The sequence below is a fragment of the Schistocerca americana genome, chromosome 10, assembly GCF_021461395.2.
Source record: "Schistocerca americana isolate TAMUIC-IGC-003095 chromosome 10, iqSchAmer2.1, whole genome shotgun sequence".
Classification (NCBI taxonomy): Eukaryota; Metazoa; Arthropoda; class Insecta; order Orthoptera; family Acrididae; genus Schistocerca; species Schistocerca americana.
The window spans coordinates 202121443-202139586 of NC_060128.1; the positions used below are offsets into that span (position 1 = coordinate 202121443).

General features: G+C 43.1%; 1 protein-coding gene across 8 annotated transcripts in view; it reads right to left on the minus strand.

Moving 5' to 3' along the window:
* LOC124552690 (programmed cell death 6-interacting protein) overlaps positions 1 to 18144 on the minus strand; it is a 141995-nt gene that overhangs the window by 92723 nt on the left and 31128 nt on the right. For all 8 annotated transcript variants that reach the window (XM_047127029.1, XM_047127028.1, XM_047127026.1 and 5 more), the window contains exons 5-7: positions 17408 to 17532; positions 8095 to 8196; positions 3083 to 3305 (exon numbers count right to left, since the gene is read on the minus strand). In XM_047127029.1, coding sequence (XP_046982985.1) covers positions 3083 to 3305; positions 8095 to 8196; positions 17408 to 17532 — 450 coding nt within the window. The remainder of the gene's footprint in view (positions 1 to 3082; positions 3306 to 8094; positions 8197 to 17407; positions 17533 to 18144) is intronic.

Here is an 18144-nt window from a genome sequence, read left to right on the forward strand (position 1 = left end):
TATTCCTTTTTGCCTGCTTGATTTACTGCATTTTTGTATTTTCTCCTTTCATCAATTAAATTGAAGATTTCTTTGGTTATCCAAGGATTCCGACTAGCCCACGTCTTTTTACCAACTTGATCCATTGCTGCCTTCACTATTTCTTCCCTCAAAGCTACCCATTCTTCTTCTACATCTACATCTACATCCATATTCCACAAGCCACCTGACAGTGTGTGGCAGAGGGTACCTTGAGTACCTCTGTCGGTTCTCCCTTCTATTCCAGTCTCGTATTGTTTGTGGAAAGAAAGATAGATAGTCGGTATGCCTCTGTGTGGACTCTAATTTCTCTGATTTTATCCTCATGGTCTCTTCGCGAAATATACGTAGGAGGGAGCAATATACTGCTCGACTCCTCGGTGAAGGTATGTTCTCGAAACTTCAACAAAAGCCCCTACCGAGCTACTGAGCGTCTCTCCTCCAGAGTCTTCCACTGGAGTTTATCTGTCATCTCCGTAACACTTTTGTGATTACTAAATGATCCTGTAATGAAGCGCGCTGCTCTGCGTTGGATCTTCTCTGTCTCTTCTATCAACCCTATCTGATACAGATCCCACACTGGTGGGCAATATTCAAGCAGTGGGCTAACAAGTGTACTGTAACTTACTTCCTTTGTTTTTGGATTGCATTTCCTTAGGATTCTTCCAATGAATCTCAGTCTGGCATCTGCTTTACCGACGATCAACTTTATATGATCATTCCATTTTAAATCACTCCTAATGCCTACTCCCAGATAATTTATGGAGTTAACTGCTTCAGTTTCTGACCTGCTATATTGTAGCTAAATGATAAAGGATCTTTCTTTCTATGTATTCGCACCACATTACACGTGTCTACATTGAGATTCAATTGCAATTCCCTGCACCATGTGTCAATTCATTGCAGATCCTCCTGCATGTCAGTACAATTTTTCATTGTTACAACCTCTCAATATACCAAGCAAAAAGCCTCAGTGAACTTCCAATGTCATCCACAAGGTCATTTATGTATATTGTGAATAGCAACGGTCCTACAACACTCCCCTGCGGCACACCTGAAATCACTCTTACTCCGGAAGACTTCTCTCCATTGAGAATGACATGCTGCGTTCTGTTATCTAGGAACTCTTCAATCCAATCACACAATTGGTCTTATAGTCCATATGCTCTTACTTTGTTCATTGAACGACTGTGGGGAACTGTATCGAACGCCTTGCAGAAGTCAACAAACGCGGCATCGATATGGGAACCTGTGTCTATGGCACTCCGAGTCTCGTGGACGAATAGCATGAGCTGGGTTTCACACAATCGTCTTTCTCTAAACCCATGCTGATTCCTACAGAGTAGATTTCTAGTCTCCAGAAAAGTCATTATATTCCAACATAATACACACTCCAAAATTCTACAGCTGATCGACGTTAGAGACATAGGTCTATAGTTCTGCACATCTGTTCGACGTCCCTTCTTGGGGGAAAAAAAAGGGGAAATGACATGTGCCTTCTTGATAACGGGGATGACCTGTGCCCTTTTCCAATCCTTTGGAACGCTACGCTCTTCTAGAGACCTACGGTACACTGCTGCAAGAAGGGAGGCAAGTTCCTTCGCGTACTCTGTGTAAAATCGAACTGGTATTCCATCAGGTCCAGCGGCCTTTCGTCTTTTGAGCGATTTTAATTGTTTCTCTATCCCTCTGTCGTCTATTTCGATATCTACCATTTTGTCATCTGTGCGACAATCTAGAGAAGGAACTACAGTGCAGTCTTCCTCTGTGAAACAGCTTTGGAAAAAGACATTTAGTATTTTGGCCTTTAGTCTGTCATCCTCTGTTGGTCACAGAGTGTCTGGACATTTTGTTTTGATCCACCTACCGCTTTGACATAAGACCAAAATTTCTTAGGATTTTCTGCGAAGTCAGTACATAGAATTATACTTCTACTGTATCTCTTTCCCTCATTCCTGTCAATTGTTCCCTAATGCTCTCCCTGAAACACTCTACAACCTCTGGTTCTTTCAGTTTATCCAGGTCCCATCTCCTTAAATTCCCAGCTTTTTGCAGTTTCTTCAGTTTTAATCTACAGTTCATAACCAATAGATTGTGGTCAGAGTTCACTTATGCCCCTGGAACTTTCTTACAACTTAAAACCTGGTTCCTAAATCTCTGTCTTACCATTATATAATCTATCTGAAACCACCTAGTATCACCAGGTTTCTTCCATGTATACAACCTTCTTTTACGATTCTTGAACCAAGTGTTAGCTATGATTAAGTTATGCTCTGCGCAAAATTCTACCAGACGGCTTCCTCTTTCACTTCTTACCCCCAATCCATATTCACCTACTATGTTTCCTTCTCTCACTTTTCCTACTCTTGAATTCCAGTCACCCATGACTTAAATTTTTGTCTCCCTTCACTACCTGAATAATCAGAGCTAGTTGGCATATAAACTTGTACTACTGTAGTAGGTGTGGGCTTCGTGTCTATCTTGGCCACAATAATGCGTTCACTATGCTTTTTGTAGTAGCTTACTCACACTCCTATTTTTTTATTCATTATTAAACCTACTCATGCATTACCCCTGTTTGATTTTGTATTTATAACCCTGTATTCACCTGACCAGAAGTCTTGTTCCTCCTGCCACCGAACTTCACTAATTGCCACTATATCTAACTTTAACTTATCCATTTCCCTTTTTAAATTTTCTAACCTACCTGCCCGATTAAGTGATCTGACATTCCACACTCCGATTCGCAGAACGCCAGTTTTCTTTCTGCCGATGACGATGTCCTCCTGAGTAGTCCCCGCCCGGAGATCCAAATGGGGGATTATTTTACTTTCGGGAATATTTTACTCAAGAGGACATCGTCGTCATTTAACCGTACAGTAAAGCTGCATGCCCTCGGGAAAAATTACAGCTGTAGTTTCCCCTCGCTTTCAGCCGTTCGCAGTACCAGCACAACAAGGTCGTTTTGGTTAGGGTTACAAGGCCACATCAGTCAATCATCCAGACTGTTGCCCCTGCAGCTGCTGAAAAGACTGTTGCCCCTGCAGCTGCTGAAAAGACTCACCTTTAAAGCCGGAGCTCAGCCTGTCGGGCAGGGCAGAGGGCTTGGCGAGGGCCGCCTTGCCGACGGGTGGCAGCGTCTTGGGATCGGGGATACGCTCGTGGTAGATGAAGTCGTTGTCCTTGCGGGCCTCGGCCAGGTTGCGCTGCACCTTGGTCACGAAGTCCTGGAAGAAGCTCGGGCGGCCGGAGCGCTGCTGCGCCGCCTTCAGCAGCTCGTGCGCGTGCTGCGGAAACACCGTCAAATTCGGTACCGTGCGGGCACTACCGTACCTCGGCTGTGACCTCCCGTTTCACGAGAGGGAGCCTCGGTCGTGAATGTGAACAATTTGTTTTTATTTTTGAGCTCTGAGAACGACAATCTCGCCCCGGGAGAACGGGGAGGGGGAAGGGACAGGAGGTGAGGAAGGAGTTCGAAGTTCGATTTTCTGTCACTGTGGAGGTCATCAGAGGAGCACACAGAGAGCTCCCACACACGAGCACGGGACACCGCCGAGGCGCGACACAGTCCGATCTCCTCCACGTGCCGCGACAGGGGTCGCTTACACTCTAGCGTCACGATTTGGCCGTATTTTGGAATGTAGAGGACGAGAGGAACGTTCTCTTCTGTCCCGTTCCGAGATTCACGTCGTTCTGATAAGAGATCTGTGCACACGATATTGTAAATGTTACCTAGACCGACCAAATATAGAAGATACGAAATGAAAACTAAAAAACCGGCGGACATCTCTCTCGCATTCTGTTTATTTAGGTCTCCAGTTTTGGTTTCCCATTTCACCATTTTTAGGCCCCTCGACCAAGGTAAATTGGGAGGGATCCAATTTCAAGTGCGGTCATCACGAGAGCCGATACTAAATAACCGGTGTCCGCAGTTGTCCGGTTAACGTAACACTGTCAATTCGCTCGTCAAATTAAATGCAAAGGAGATGGCTGCAGGTGTTTGAATTTTCATTCTGTACTGAACATCTGAAGTGCCTGCAACCGTCTAAAACAAGGATGGAGGTACAAAAATACAGAATAGTTCCGTAAAGTGCAGTTACACATTTTGTAGCGAGCTGACGCGGACGTGTGCGCCGTTACGGCCCTCGACCCTCTGCCGGAGGAGACAGAGTCGTACGGTACGAGGAGCGGCACTGCATAGCGAGTCTACAACTTCACGAAACTGTGGAAAGGTGACCGTAACAGAATAATCGAGATATAGTTATCACGAAGTGCATCGGGGTGACAGATCAATAGTCGAGTTACTGACTCAGCTACGACCCGAAACTCGAGCCACTTTAACACTTCAAAGGTCGGTCGAGAGACTGAATACACACTGAAGCCGCCAATATGGCACAGGCTGGTAGTCAAAATACAGTGTGTGTCAAAAAGAATCATTCGATTTGGCACATCTATATTTCTGAAACTAATAAATATATATAATAAATTTTGTTTTTGATGAACGGGAAACTCAAAAAGTTTCTTTTCATACCTTTTCGTAGGTGTTCAATACACCCCCTCGAGATGCACAGCATATGTCAATGCAGTATTCAAATTGTGCACACAATGCCGTAAGCGCATCTTGAGATACAGCTTCCACAGTTGCTGTTATGCAATGTCTCAGTTCATTCGTAAATAACCACATACAGTCATTCCCGGTGACCTCGTAGGTCAGTAATGTAAGGATCAACCGTTCGATTCGGCGTGACTGATCCACCGCTCGGCAATCCTCCGATTTAAAAAGTGCCGCACTTGCGGATGCCAGTGCAGCAGTGCCCCATCCTGTCAGTAAAAGTTGTCGTTAGAATCAGTCTCCCAGCTGTGGGAAAAGAAAGTCCTAAAGCACACCGAGATACGTACTTCCCGTAATAGCGTTCTCGGTAAAGAAAAATGTACTTTATACCTTACCTCAGATAACACAATTGCTACGACTTTTTTAAAAATCTGATCATTCTTTTCGATGTACCACGTATAACTCTAGAGTTTGCTCTTTCTGACAGTGCGTCGATCACGCAAATATCTCAAATAAGTAACAGTTACTTTTTTTTTTTTTCTAAATCGGATGATTCTTTTTTACACCTTGTGTAGCTATTCCAAACTCAGAACATACACAATAGAGTAAAACCCTACACCAAAATGGCACTTTAATATTTTTGTTTATCTCTCGCTATACATTCCGCTGCAAGTTACTAGCAGCAGCTGACAAAGTTTTAAGTACTTGGCACAATATGGAGTAGTTTGATGCAGCAATATGGAACCTGCATCTACTTTAGTGAATGGCACTTCACATTAAAAAATGATTCATTAAAGCATTTTCTAAATATTATCAAGCAAACAGTAACTGCTTTGTGTGCAAAAAACAGCTATAAAATAATTTACTTGGCGTTTTCACTAGTTTATAAATGCAGAGCTTTGAGAATGAGTAAACAGTATGCATAAAAACGTGAACACAGGCTGAAAGCTTTACTTGTGACAGTCTTTTTTTGTCAACAAAATTTTCTCGGGTTTCCATCTGTGTGGTAGCGTCAATCTATCGCAACGTTTTGGGAAGTGTGATACTAGCCACCTTCTGAACTTCACCAGAAAACGGGTAGTGTGACACTTCCCGAAACGTCACAATATATCAGTGCTAACGTCCAGCTGGAGACCCGAGAAACCTTCAACAGTTTACGCCGGGAAAACCTACCGTCAGTCTCCTTTTTTGTGCCTATCTGTGACTCGTCATCTCTGCTGTACGGTTAGTGACAGGTTTCCTTTTCGTACTATTGTTATCCAGAAGACAGATTGATTGGAGTACCATCTTTTGGAATTCCCTGTATGTGTAATGGACAATAAGGATAAAAACTCCATCCAGCCACCATTCAGAATGCTTCACAGTCCTCAAAAAATGAAGGGCTATTGTCAAAAAAAATTTGCACATTTCCTGGAAAAACAAATTACAAACGACCGACTGTCGTCAAAAGGAATCGGCGCGTTTTGCCCCGCAGTGCCAGATCGTACTTAGTAATGATTTTTCAGTGTGCCAACTGTAATAAAAATGAAGAATATTTAACAAGATATTTTCTTACAGTGGTAAGCATCTACTAAATACTACTAACAGCGACGCCTGGAAAAAAAAAAATACCAAATATCGGTCAAATAGAGATAGTTACACACAAACTTATTTCTGTTCAATAGCAAAAATTTATGAAGGCTGTACAGTAACCATATAATGAAATGCAAAATGCAACAACACTACATAATGATACATCAACATTAAAGAGAAGTTGCAGATAAAGTCTGTCATCTGTCTCCTAATGGGCTCTCAGTGGAAATATAACAACCTACATTAAACATAAAAAAGATGCATCAGTTTGTATGGCTGACTCGTGACTCCCATAAAATTTGCACATTTATAAACTACAATTTAGAAACAATGAAGAATAACACGAAAGTTAAATATCTCTGAGTTTTATAGCTGTGGAAGAATGATTACACTGGATTACTGCCATCAGAGTGCACCTCTCAACAAACCTTCCCTTCTCAAGTTTGCTACAGAACTTACGTACACACTACCGACCGTATACAGTACTATGCTGACAGACAGCACTGCAGAAGCTGAACTACCTGTCACAATATGCTTTACTGTTTCTCTCTGCATCAAACTCGACTGGCAACACCTCCCATTTTGCTTTAGTTTCGAGAGGGAACCCGAGTCCAGTACTTACAGTTTGACCGACAACGAGGCGCCAAAATTTCAGAACGAGAGAGTAAAAATTTCTTCCGATCGAGTCTCGTGTCTACACTAATCGCACGACCACTCCAAAGTCGACAGAGGTAGAGTACTAAAGTACGGGTGGCAATAAATGACAACTGCCGACCGAGACTAGGACACCGCCGGCCCGACAGACGGGATCGGCAGGTAACGCCGCTGCGCCACACTTCGCAGCGAGTTGCCGACCCGGAGTCTCCCGGTTCCCGCGGCCACCGACTGCCCCACTCTGTGGCTATCGCTGCCAAATCTCTACTGTCGGTGAGATGCCGAGAAAGAATACGGTGTGCGGTAGCCCGAGTAGCTGATTTTTGTCACGAAGTGACGTACACCGGGCACGAAATTACCTTATCTGACAGAGTTCGTCTCCACCGTCGAGCAAAAGGTCAAATTTGCAAACCCCCTTCTGCAAATTAGGGCACAGTGTGTCACTCTGGAGTGTCGTTTGCTAACCTTTGTGTGTTTCCCTAACTCTGTGTGGGTGCGTTCGCCTTTCTTATGACACAAGCACATTCGTGCAAAGATTTTCAACGATTACTACGAATTGCTTAAGAGAAGAAGTACTTAACTGAGATTGCTATAAAAAAGTTCATCGTAGATAACCAGGTTCGTTAAAACTAATTTACAGTCTTCAGATCTTCATAAAGGTTATTACAATCTGGTGTCAGCTACAAACAAAATGTTTCCATCGAATTTCCAGGTACATAAAATACAAAACGAACAAAGTGTCAGCACGTCAGAATTAAAATTACTACATATGTCACAATTTGCGAAAACATTGTGAAAATTAAACAGAGGCAGCAGGACACGAATGGACAATAGATAAGACAAGACCGAGGCAATCACCTGACGGAAGGTGGACAGAAGACATCAGAAAACGTGCAGCAGAAACACTGACGAGTTTAGTGGAGAGGAAGGCAGTATCCAATAGTGGGCACCAAAAGAGGACGGCGCGGTCTCATCCGGACCCTCGACGAAACGAAGTCCGCGTAATAGTTACGACACCGGAGTCACTCGCCAAATTCAGACTCCGACACTCTGTGGCGAGCGATTAGTGCATTTCTACACTGGGATTCTCTCTCTAAAACAAAGCAGACTGCCATTCCACAAGACGTACAGAGTGTTATCGGTGTTATTCCGTTAAGTTTGTGTGACTAAATCGAGATACTCAACTTTTCACGAAGATTCTAGAATCCTTTCAGAGCTCTCAAAATCTCCCTTCACAAAGGACATTAAGCCTACGACACATCTGGAGCAGTAGTGCTCTAGACGAGGTTGCAGCTCACCTCCAGCCGAGCGATTTCCTCCCCGACGCTCTTGTTGCTCTTGCAGACGAGGCTCTGATAGTACTGCGAAATACCGTGGTACGCAGCTTGCTTTCCGGCGACCTGGAAAAATATGAAGGCAGGAAGTCGTGTGTGAAAATGCAAAACGTGTAACTGCAAAATAACAGTAGTATTTAATGTCAGTGTGAAAGTTACTAAGAGATACTACAAGTTGTATTGCACATTCAAAAAGCAGCCGCTCCTCACAAAAACAAAAGCGAATAAAGCACTAGGTCAACTACATTAGAAGATCATTGTGACCGAATCCTACATAAAATAGAAGAAGTTAAAATGTTTAACAATTAGCGACCAGAAAAATCGTCAGATTACGTATTTAATATCACGGTATTAGAAAGTTGCACGAGAGAGACATAAAACAATTTGCCTACACTGTTACAGAGAGAGAGACCGCATACAGGAAAATTATAGACCTTCACAGGTAACAGAAGCAGCTGTACTAATCTTAAGACCTCAGGTGGCGAGCCAGTAACTAAACAGAGGAAAGAAAACAGTGTCGGAAGGAATACAGAGGGAGGCCGTACGAGGAAACACGGAGATAGTATTACGAAAACGGAAGAGAAAGTATACGAGAATGTGATACTGTGAAAAGAATTTACCGTACCGCTGAAGAACCCGAGCTGAATAAGGCCCCTCACAAGACACTGTAACACACCCTCACCAGTGAACTACCGACCAGCAGGTACCAGCTGACGAGCCTCGGCTTCCACAACTTTCTGCCACCTCCGGTCTTTTCCTGGCAGACACGGCACTGTCAAGTCACAAAAACAATACTACGAGTCAGTAGTGAGCGCGCGAGGGCAGTAGCGGGGCAGACTCGGTCGAGTGAACGTGTAGTGAAAGAGCTGCGAATCGAAAGTATACAAAGTCGGTTTACGAAGTGCACCGAGGGAAATATTTCTTCGGAACAGGAATGTAGAACTGTTAGTGGCTTTCTTAAAGTGCACAATCTTTAAAATGTCAGTTTTCTCAAAGTGACAGGCCAATATAGTTAGGCACAATTTCCACTGTCTGAAGATGAAGAAATTAAATTAAAGGAGGGCATCCTTTATACCAGAGGAACCATACCACCTTTACCGATCGGTTTCTCAGTAAAACAAGTCTGTCTCCCATAGTCCGACTGCCGAACGTTAGGTAAAGAGTTCACAAATGGCGTACAGTCTCGAGAAGCTGCTGCAAATTTAACGAATGTGGAAATGAACTGTACTGAACTGTGTGAGCCAACGAGGAGCTACGCACCAGGTGCGTAAATTGTGACAATTAGTGACACGTGTAGGAGAAGGGACGCACGTGTGAAACAGTGAACGTCGTCACCGAGCAGAAGACACGAGGGATTACAGTGGTACTAAACACCACATCGCGACATGTCGAAGACGGCAGAGCGGCAAAACGACAATAACGGAATGGACAGAGAAGAACACATCCTACTTCAAAGGATTAGATGAAAAGATGTACGAAACTATTAGACAACTCGATATAAAGATTGAGAAATATGTTGCTAAAATTAAACGAGTAAAAACTCGGGAGGCAGATTTCATCGCAAAGTCGAGTGAGCGATCCAAAAATAGGGGGATGTGAGCGAGTGTAAGAGCAAAGCCTCCTGCAGGTTGAAGCAGCTGTGAGGGATTGCACCAAAATTTATAACCAGTTCAGCCCACAGTTAATCTCTGTACAAAAAAAAAACAACATAGCAGAAGAGGTAATCGCATTAGTAAAAATCTCCACATTGTAGATGGAATTCACGACTCCTAGGACACTGGCAACTAACGACAATAAGAGGATATTATACCGGATATTTCACAGAAAGCAACTGGAAACTTCAATACGAGAGCAAATAACGTAGTATTCACCAGTTTGGAAACTTCAGTAGGAATTTTTACACATTCCACATGGGAGGAAGACCACAGCTGAAGGCAGAGATACGGGCAGGCACAAAACAAGAGCTGCAGCCGGCAGGGCCGACTCCCAGAATTTAGGCGGTGTGACGTATGGTAAGTTTGAAAAACCTTACGTAGAGAAATATTGGTTACAGGAAATGAAAGAGGTGGTCACAGATAAACTGAAATGAGCAAATAATGGACAGATGGAACAGTTTGCTGGTTGGCACGTTGGAAAAGTCACTAGAATTAAACAGATACTAGGAAATGCCAACGGGTGAGGAAACATTAATAAGACGGGCACCGGACTGTGTGTCGGCTCGATACGGAGGTGTGACATAAGGTTTCACGGTTGAAAAAGAAGAGCGAGGAAAACTGATTTTAACACATGTAGAGAGCACGACGGGAAGGCCGCAATGACAGTGGGAATAATGCGAACCGAACTACCGAAACAACGAATACGGAGGCCGGTGGCCGGTACCTCGGTGATGCGGCTGACAATTAGTTGCACGAAATTTAGAACGACAGACGACGAGAGGAAACAGGTGGCTCTGTGAGAAGGTTACAGCCAGACTGTGACAGATACGGCAACTCTTGCGAGCACAAACGGGAGACAAAGCGAGGTTCAAAGAGCACAGGGACGACAGTGCGGAAATTTTGTACGTGATTGGACGTGCCGTGTTGTACTGCGAGGAGAAGAAGAAATGCGTAGACCGCGACATGAAAACAGCAGAGAAAGGAATGAAAACCGTGGACGAGTGGATTAGTTTCAACTTGTGCACTAATACTACTACTGAGAGGCAAAACGTGTCATTCCAAATTATAAAGAACTTACCACACACCATTGGAATGAAATATGACCACAGAAATAAAGAATTAATCAATGATGTGCGTAATGACGCAAAGCAGTTAGTGAATAGAATGAAATAAATGACAACACAGTGTTAAGGTAAATGACAAATCTACAGGAAATGTTACAGTTAATGAAGGAATTGTGACCAATTCAGAAAAGGAATACGAGTGAGGAGAATCAAAAGACGCCGTTTTAAAAGTATCGAGTGCTTCTAATGCTGAGCTACTTAGCATGAGCAATCTTGCAATATTATTTAAAGTATTTGCAGCTGTACAAACAGAAGACGTACGGGTGTCACAATTAGAAAACAGAGTGGTAGATGCTGCTTCGAAAATGGCATTTGTCATGCCAGGAGGTGTAATTACAGAAGAAAGACTAGGAACGAAGAAAAACGAGATAAACATTAGAACATTATCCGATGTTACACCCCCCCCCCCCCCCCACACACACACACACGCGTAGACATACTACAGAAGATGTACGCAAACAATGTTGCATTGCACCTCCAGAACCAGACCTAACAGTTCTGAATTGAAGAATATATATAACTGTTTGAAAGTAAATCTGTGTGTTATGAGAAAGACATATCAACTGGAAAAGCAAGAAAAAGACAAATTATACAAAGCAAATAACTGTTTAAAATACAAGTGTTCTGTCAAAGAGGAGGAGTCAGAGCCTGCTCCAATTAAAAAAAAAAAAAAAAAAGTTAGGACAAATAAGGGATTCCCTTGTATGGAGGAAGACACGGATGAAGAAAAGTGGCTGCAAAACTCACCAGTTTCGAATACACTCAGTTTTGAAAAAATGTAGCAGAACGAATGTGAATAACAATGACGCGGACAAACTTCGAGTGTGCCTGCAAGCGAGGCATGGCGACATAAGAAGAATCGATATAAATGGGAAGTGGACATGTTGGGAACGTGCAATACTTGCACGGAACTAGAGAAAGAAACGACAACTGTGCAAGATATTCAAAGCGAGGGACGAGTGAAGAAAATGACAACACTGTACAATTAGTCAAACAGTTCATGCAGTGAAAAAGAAAAAGTAAAAGAAAACATCATTTCAACAAATTTGCCAATGTTTCCATACATAAAAAGCTGTTTATTAGTGTGAAATATTATATGCCAGGTTAAGCAGCAGCAGTAATGCCCAAGTGAAGACAGTTTTAAAAACGTTGTGCTTTTATGACAGAATGAGTGAGGAGCATTTTCGACAGAGCCATATTTGGACTACTGGTCAGCGTAGGTTAGAAATACAAGGTGTTTCAAAGAGGACCTAACAACTTTGAAAGTTAATGTAAATTTATTCACAATACTTGCAGAGGCGATTGTAGTGTCAATTTGTAGGTAAACACATTAAGTATTGTCTCGTGCAGTTGACTAGTGCCTAGCTCCGAGCTGCCTTCATTGGACCCAAGAGTACTAGCTGTGTTTTTCGGTTTGAAGAATCGAAGTCTGTGGCAACGGTTCAGTGTAATTTCTGTACCAATGTTTTGTAGAAACAGGGTGTACAGCCCCTTTATTTCCGTGAGAGAACCATCAACAGGACAGTGTACCCAGATACGTTACAACAATTTTTGATACCACAGATCGACAAGGATGACTGAGAACCAAATTTTTACCTCGTGAGAGACTGTGCACCACCCCACCACCTAGCTGACGTCTCGGTGTTTCTCAGCGACCACTTTCCAGGTCAATGTATTGGCCGCGATGCGCCGACCACGTGGCCCCTACGTTCGCCAGACGTGACACCGTTCATAATTTTTTTTTTTATGGGGATTCATCGAGGATATAGTGTTTGTACCTCCTGTGCTGGCTTCTCTACCTGAATTTAGAGCAAGAATTTCTGCAACCACTGAGCAAGTTTCACCTGCAATGCTACAGCGAGTTTGGGAAGAAATTGGATTCCGATGGGACGTGTGCAGGATAACCGGTGGAAGCCACGTACAACATCTTTAGTTTAAGGTAAAAAAACTTTCTGTGTTTTACTACACAATATCACTATACCCAGCTCTATACCTTCCTTCAATAAATTTATACGAAATTTTGAAGTTGTAAAGTCCTTTGCGAAACATCCTACATACGGAGGACTCGTGGAAGCGCCAGTCGACACAGGTCATTCTGGTCAACTGTGCAAGTAGGGCCAGTCAAAGAAAGCTAATTAACGTGCCACACACGGATGTTTCGAGATTACGTGACGGCGTTTTTTCAAGTATTTCACGCAGTCGTCACTCGGGCGACACGGGTAACGCGTCTGACGCACACGCGCTTGCGGTACAGCCTCCGCAGAGTTTGAGCGAACGAGTGAGACGACGTCGGGTGCACAAGAAGCGCGCTGGCGAGAAGCGTCGTATTCCCGGCCGACAACACTCGGCACTACCGAAAATGTCATCCCTGCAGCAGTATAATGTCTGCTCATCCGTTTGACGACAAAAGTCTACACGTAGGCAACTCACTGAACGCGTCGACAGAAGTGGGCAGGAAAGCCTCTGCACGACCGGTGGCACCCGAGCACACGCGACCGGCGACGAGCCGCCACGACGTCAGACGCCGCACGTCTGTAGCGAGTCCGGAGGGGGCGGGACTCCGCCCTCACCACATTGCACACGAGTTTTCCAGTACGACGAGAACTTCGGGTATTTGTGTGTGCAGTGAATGTAAGCACAGTAAAGTGTTTGAAGAAATGTGAGGTATCGGTAATGTAAGTGCGTATTTCGTCATTTATTTCCTAGTCTCCCTTATGGCATAAAGTTTTATTAAAAATGGTTATCACGTCTAATCCCCTGTCATGTATTAAAGTCTCGTTTAGTAATGGGATTTTAGCGGAAAACGAATTTGCCTCTTACTGAAGCAGTCTGTGAGCAGTGACTGGTAATTTTAGCTTTAAAACAATACCTACGCTTGCAATATACGTACATTATGTCTTCAAAGAGTTAATGTCTGTTATTCACACACATTTGCGCTTTCAAAAGAAAGTTGCCAAACAATTGTCTATTTACATTTGACATACTACACGTACAGAAAATACATGGCACAATTTACACTTTCGAATGATCCACACGGTTAAATGAACATAATTACACAAGAGAACACTTTTTATCATTTGCTCCATATATTATCCCATATTTACCGAGTTTTTGTAGTACGTTGTATCTTTCTACGTGTTATCGGTATTTCTAATTTGTGTGACTTTTCTGTTAATAATTGCTTACCACTTTGATATCTACTGTAAACTTTTAGTGTGTGAGTGAGTTGGAGCACTGTCATGCTGAAAACTGTAGCAAAGTCAGACGGTTGATTGAATGTTTCGTGTTATTGTTTGCTTTTGATCTAGATGGGGTATTTGTAATTGTCATGGGATTTTGAGCTGTTATTCTGTCAAAATTTCATTTTGTGAAACAATTAAGGGTGGAGAAGTAAGATACCGCAATCAACGAATTACCTAGTAGAAGTCAGTAGCTGGTAAGACTCAGCTTATAGGACTTTTAGCAGTCTCCTGCCTTTTTTCCGGCACTCGGGGCAGTGTCGGGTCACGACGGCAGTGTGAGTGAGTACAGAGCACCTGAGAGCAGTAGTCAGGCGCACTCAGTCAAGTGAACGTATAGTGAAAGAGCTGTGAATCACGAGTACGGGAAGTCGGATTACGAAGGGATTAACAGCGTACCGAGGGAAATATTTAGTTGGAATGCGAATACTCAATTATCAGTGGGTTTTTGCAGTCCGTGAACTTTAATGAAATTTGTCAATATCATCAAAGTGAATGCGTGTGATGTAGTTGTGTGTGTTTCCCTCTGTTTGAAGATGAATAAATTGAATTATTCATTTGTGTGGCCATATTGTCCATAGCAGTTTTACAGTTCCTGAGGGTATTTTTGATCCGTCATCACAACTACAAGAAAATGTGAATTTTTTTCTCTCACCAGTGCAGTTTGCTTTATTGAAATAAAGCATCATCAATGGCCCGTATTTTGAGCTTAAAAACAAATCAAAGTATAAGTATCTTTAATTACAGACCACTGATGCCTTTAGTTCAATAAAGTAGTCATGCCTGGCGGGAGAAAATGTGCATTTTCTTGTAGTTGAAATGACGGATCAAAAGGAAGTTAGAAAATTAGTAAGTGAAGTTGGCCCTCAATTACTAAATACTCATAAAATTTATGACTGTAGCAAAACAGAACAGTTTGTACTTAATTTTTGTATGTAACACACCACTGGAGATCTCTCAAATGTAATTAACTAATGCATAATCTATAAAATACATACCTTTTATTCCACGATTGATTTTGTAGTAAATAATTACTGTCCTGCCCAGTACAGTCACACTGTAGTTTAATTCCTTATGCAATCGTGGCTGAAATAGGCTTCTCTCCCCACAGTCCAATTGCTAGCCACCAGGAGCTGCAGTCAGAAAGTATAAAATTACGGGTGGAGAGCTTACACCCTGGAGATGAAGACATTCCCTCAGAATAACAGATTCTCAGCAGAGCCAGCCACGACAGAATTTTTCTACTCGATATGAGAGATATGAGGGCAGAATGGTAAGTCTGGTGAAAAGGCGAGAAAATATGTTTGTTTTGTAAACTACTCACCTTACTTCTCGACAGTCTCCTTTGAGGGACTCAGACTCGGTCCAGCGATCCTCCAGTATTTTCATCACGTCGGAAACATAGGTTCTGTCAAACTCTAAAATGCTGGTCGATTGCAAATACCACTTCCTTATATGATAAAAATTTGTCTCCAGCAAGACAAAGTTTGAAGTTAGGGAACAGGAAGAATAGAGTGGACGAGGAGCAAATTCAAAACCCTATTCGTGCAATTTCGTCATTATTAACACTGATGTGTGGGATGGTCCAACATCCTGATTAAAGAGCATTTCTTTTTGAGCTAACCTCGGTCTTTTTCAGACAACTTAAGTTTCAAACGATCCAACAATGATTCGTGATAAGAGTCCAGTTACGGTTCGACCTTTCCAATTAATCTATGAGGATTCCCAAAACAACACTGGCCATTACCTTACCCGCTAACAAAATGGCATTTGCTTTCTTCAGTGCACTTTCACCATCCTTCACGCGTTGTTTTCACTGCCATTTTGACGTCGGTGTGAAACGATAGATCCAGGTTTCATCAACAGTCACAAATTGACAGACACTGTCGAAATGTTGTGCAGGACGCACTTTTGGTAGACAGTGAGCAATCACTGCAGCCACCTCACACACAGCTTCTTCGTAGCCAATTCTCTATGCAGGATATTATGCACTCACACCATTGAGATGCCTCCAGCCTGGGCAATCTCACGAATTTTTATTCGTCAGTCTTTCGTTAACCAATCACAGATTTTGCCAACGGTTTCCTTTGTGGTGACCTCAACCGGATGGCCGGAACGGGCTTTGTCTTCAGTGCCTGTCTGACCACATTTAAATTCATTAATCCAAAATTAAATGGTATTCAATGATGGTGCAGAGTCTGCCTGAACTTCAAGCAATTCTATTTCAATTTGTGTGGCAGTCTAACCCGTCAAATGAAAATATTAAATAACAGCACAAAGCTCCGTTTTCTCCATTTTACACCGCAGTCGACACACAGACCGATTCGTACGGCCGTCGACAACGAGCCGTACACCGTACGTCGTCCAAATTCTTTATGCAATGCTCTGAACAATCCAGCTTATCGACTGCGAAGGTGCGACATAAATGTTACATTCTTTATGCAATGCTCTGAACAATCCAGCTTATCGACTGCGAAGGTGCGACATAAACGTTACATTCTTTATGCAATGCTCTGAACAATCCAGCTTATCGACTGCGGAGGTGCGACACAAACGTTACATTCTTTTACGGGAACTTATTAGACTTACCAAACCGTCCTCGTACGAGAAAGGTTACACAACCTCAGAACTCAAAAAGAACATAGTAACTCCTATTCCGAGAAAGGCAGGTTCTGGCAAGTGCAAATACTGCCAAACTACCAGTTTCATTTTAATAAATCACAGCTTTAAAATTATTTAGAGAAAAATGGAAAAACTAGAGGAAGTTGACCTCGTGAGCCAATACTGACCTACATATCTTTGAAGAGAATTTAATGAAACACAAACCAAGATTTTAAAAAATGCTTGTGACTACACTGACTGGACCACACTCTTCGAAATCTAAAAAGAAGATTTGCTTACAGAGAGGAAAACAGTATCTACGACTCTCACAGAAACTCGACAGCAGTCGTAAGAATCCGAGGACACTAAAGGGAAGCGGCTGTCGAAAAGGGTCGCAGTCTAGCTCCGACGTCATTCCTTCCGTACGACGAGCGGGGAGTCGACGAAACGAAGCAGAAATTTGGAAACAGATTTAAAGTTCACAGAGAAGAAATAATATCTTCGAGGTTTGCCGACACCGTAATTTTGTCACAGACGGCAAAGAACTCCGAAGAGCAGTCGAACGAAACAGACCGTGTCTCAAATCGACAAACTGACCGGAGTCAAATAAAATCGGGCAATGCCGAGGGAATTAGCTTCGATAAGGTGCGAGACCCACCGTCGGCAGCCAGTCGCGGTCCCACAGGGCGTGCAGCAGCTCCTTCTGGAAGAGCTTCATCACCTCGGCGTACAGCTCCTCGCACTGCGCACTCAGCTTCGCCACCACCGCGTCCTTCATGCGATCTGCAACAGCGACGTCAAAAGTCCTCCACCTCTTCCGACAAGACGAAACCCTGCAAATGCGACAGTCTCTGTATTTTGTCGAGACAGAAAGAGGGGGGGGGGGGGGGTCGAAGGAGGAGGAAGAGAGAGAAAACTGGTTACTCGGGACAGTAACGGGCATTACCGGTAGGGAATCGTGTCAATTACCTTTTAAAGAAATGGACATCCGATACCGTCACTCTCGGTTCGGACAATACGCAGAGATGTTCGTGCCCGCGACACCAGAAATAGAATACACCGGACCGAGTATATACCGAAACAGCTTTAAATTGAGTGTTTTGTACCACATAAATTAACATGTAACAAGTCAGGACACTGTTGGCAGAAGAAAAAAAAGTACGTCACATTTAGAAGAATTCAAAATCTACAAGATTGACACCGTTTTAGGGAGAAGTGATCCTTGGCATTCCTTGAGGAAGTGTTCTGTCATTTACCGTCTAGTAAAGTCATCAGAAGTTTAAAACAAATTGCAAAATGATTTAGACAAGCTATCTGTGCGGTGTGAAAAGTCGCAATCGGTTCTAAACAATAAAAAGTGTGCAGTCACTCACAAGAGTACTAAAAAGAACATCA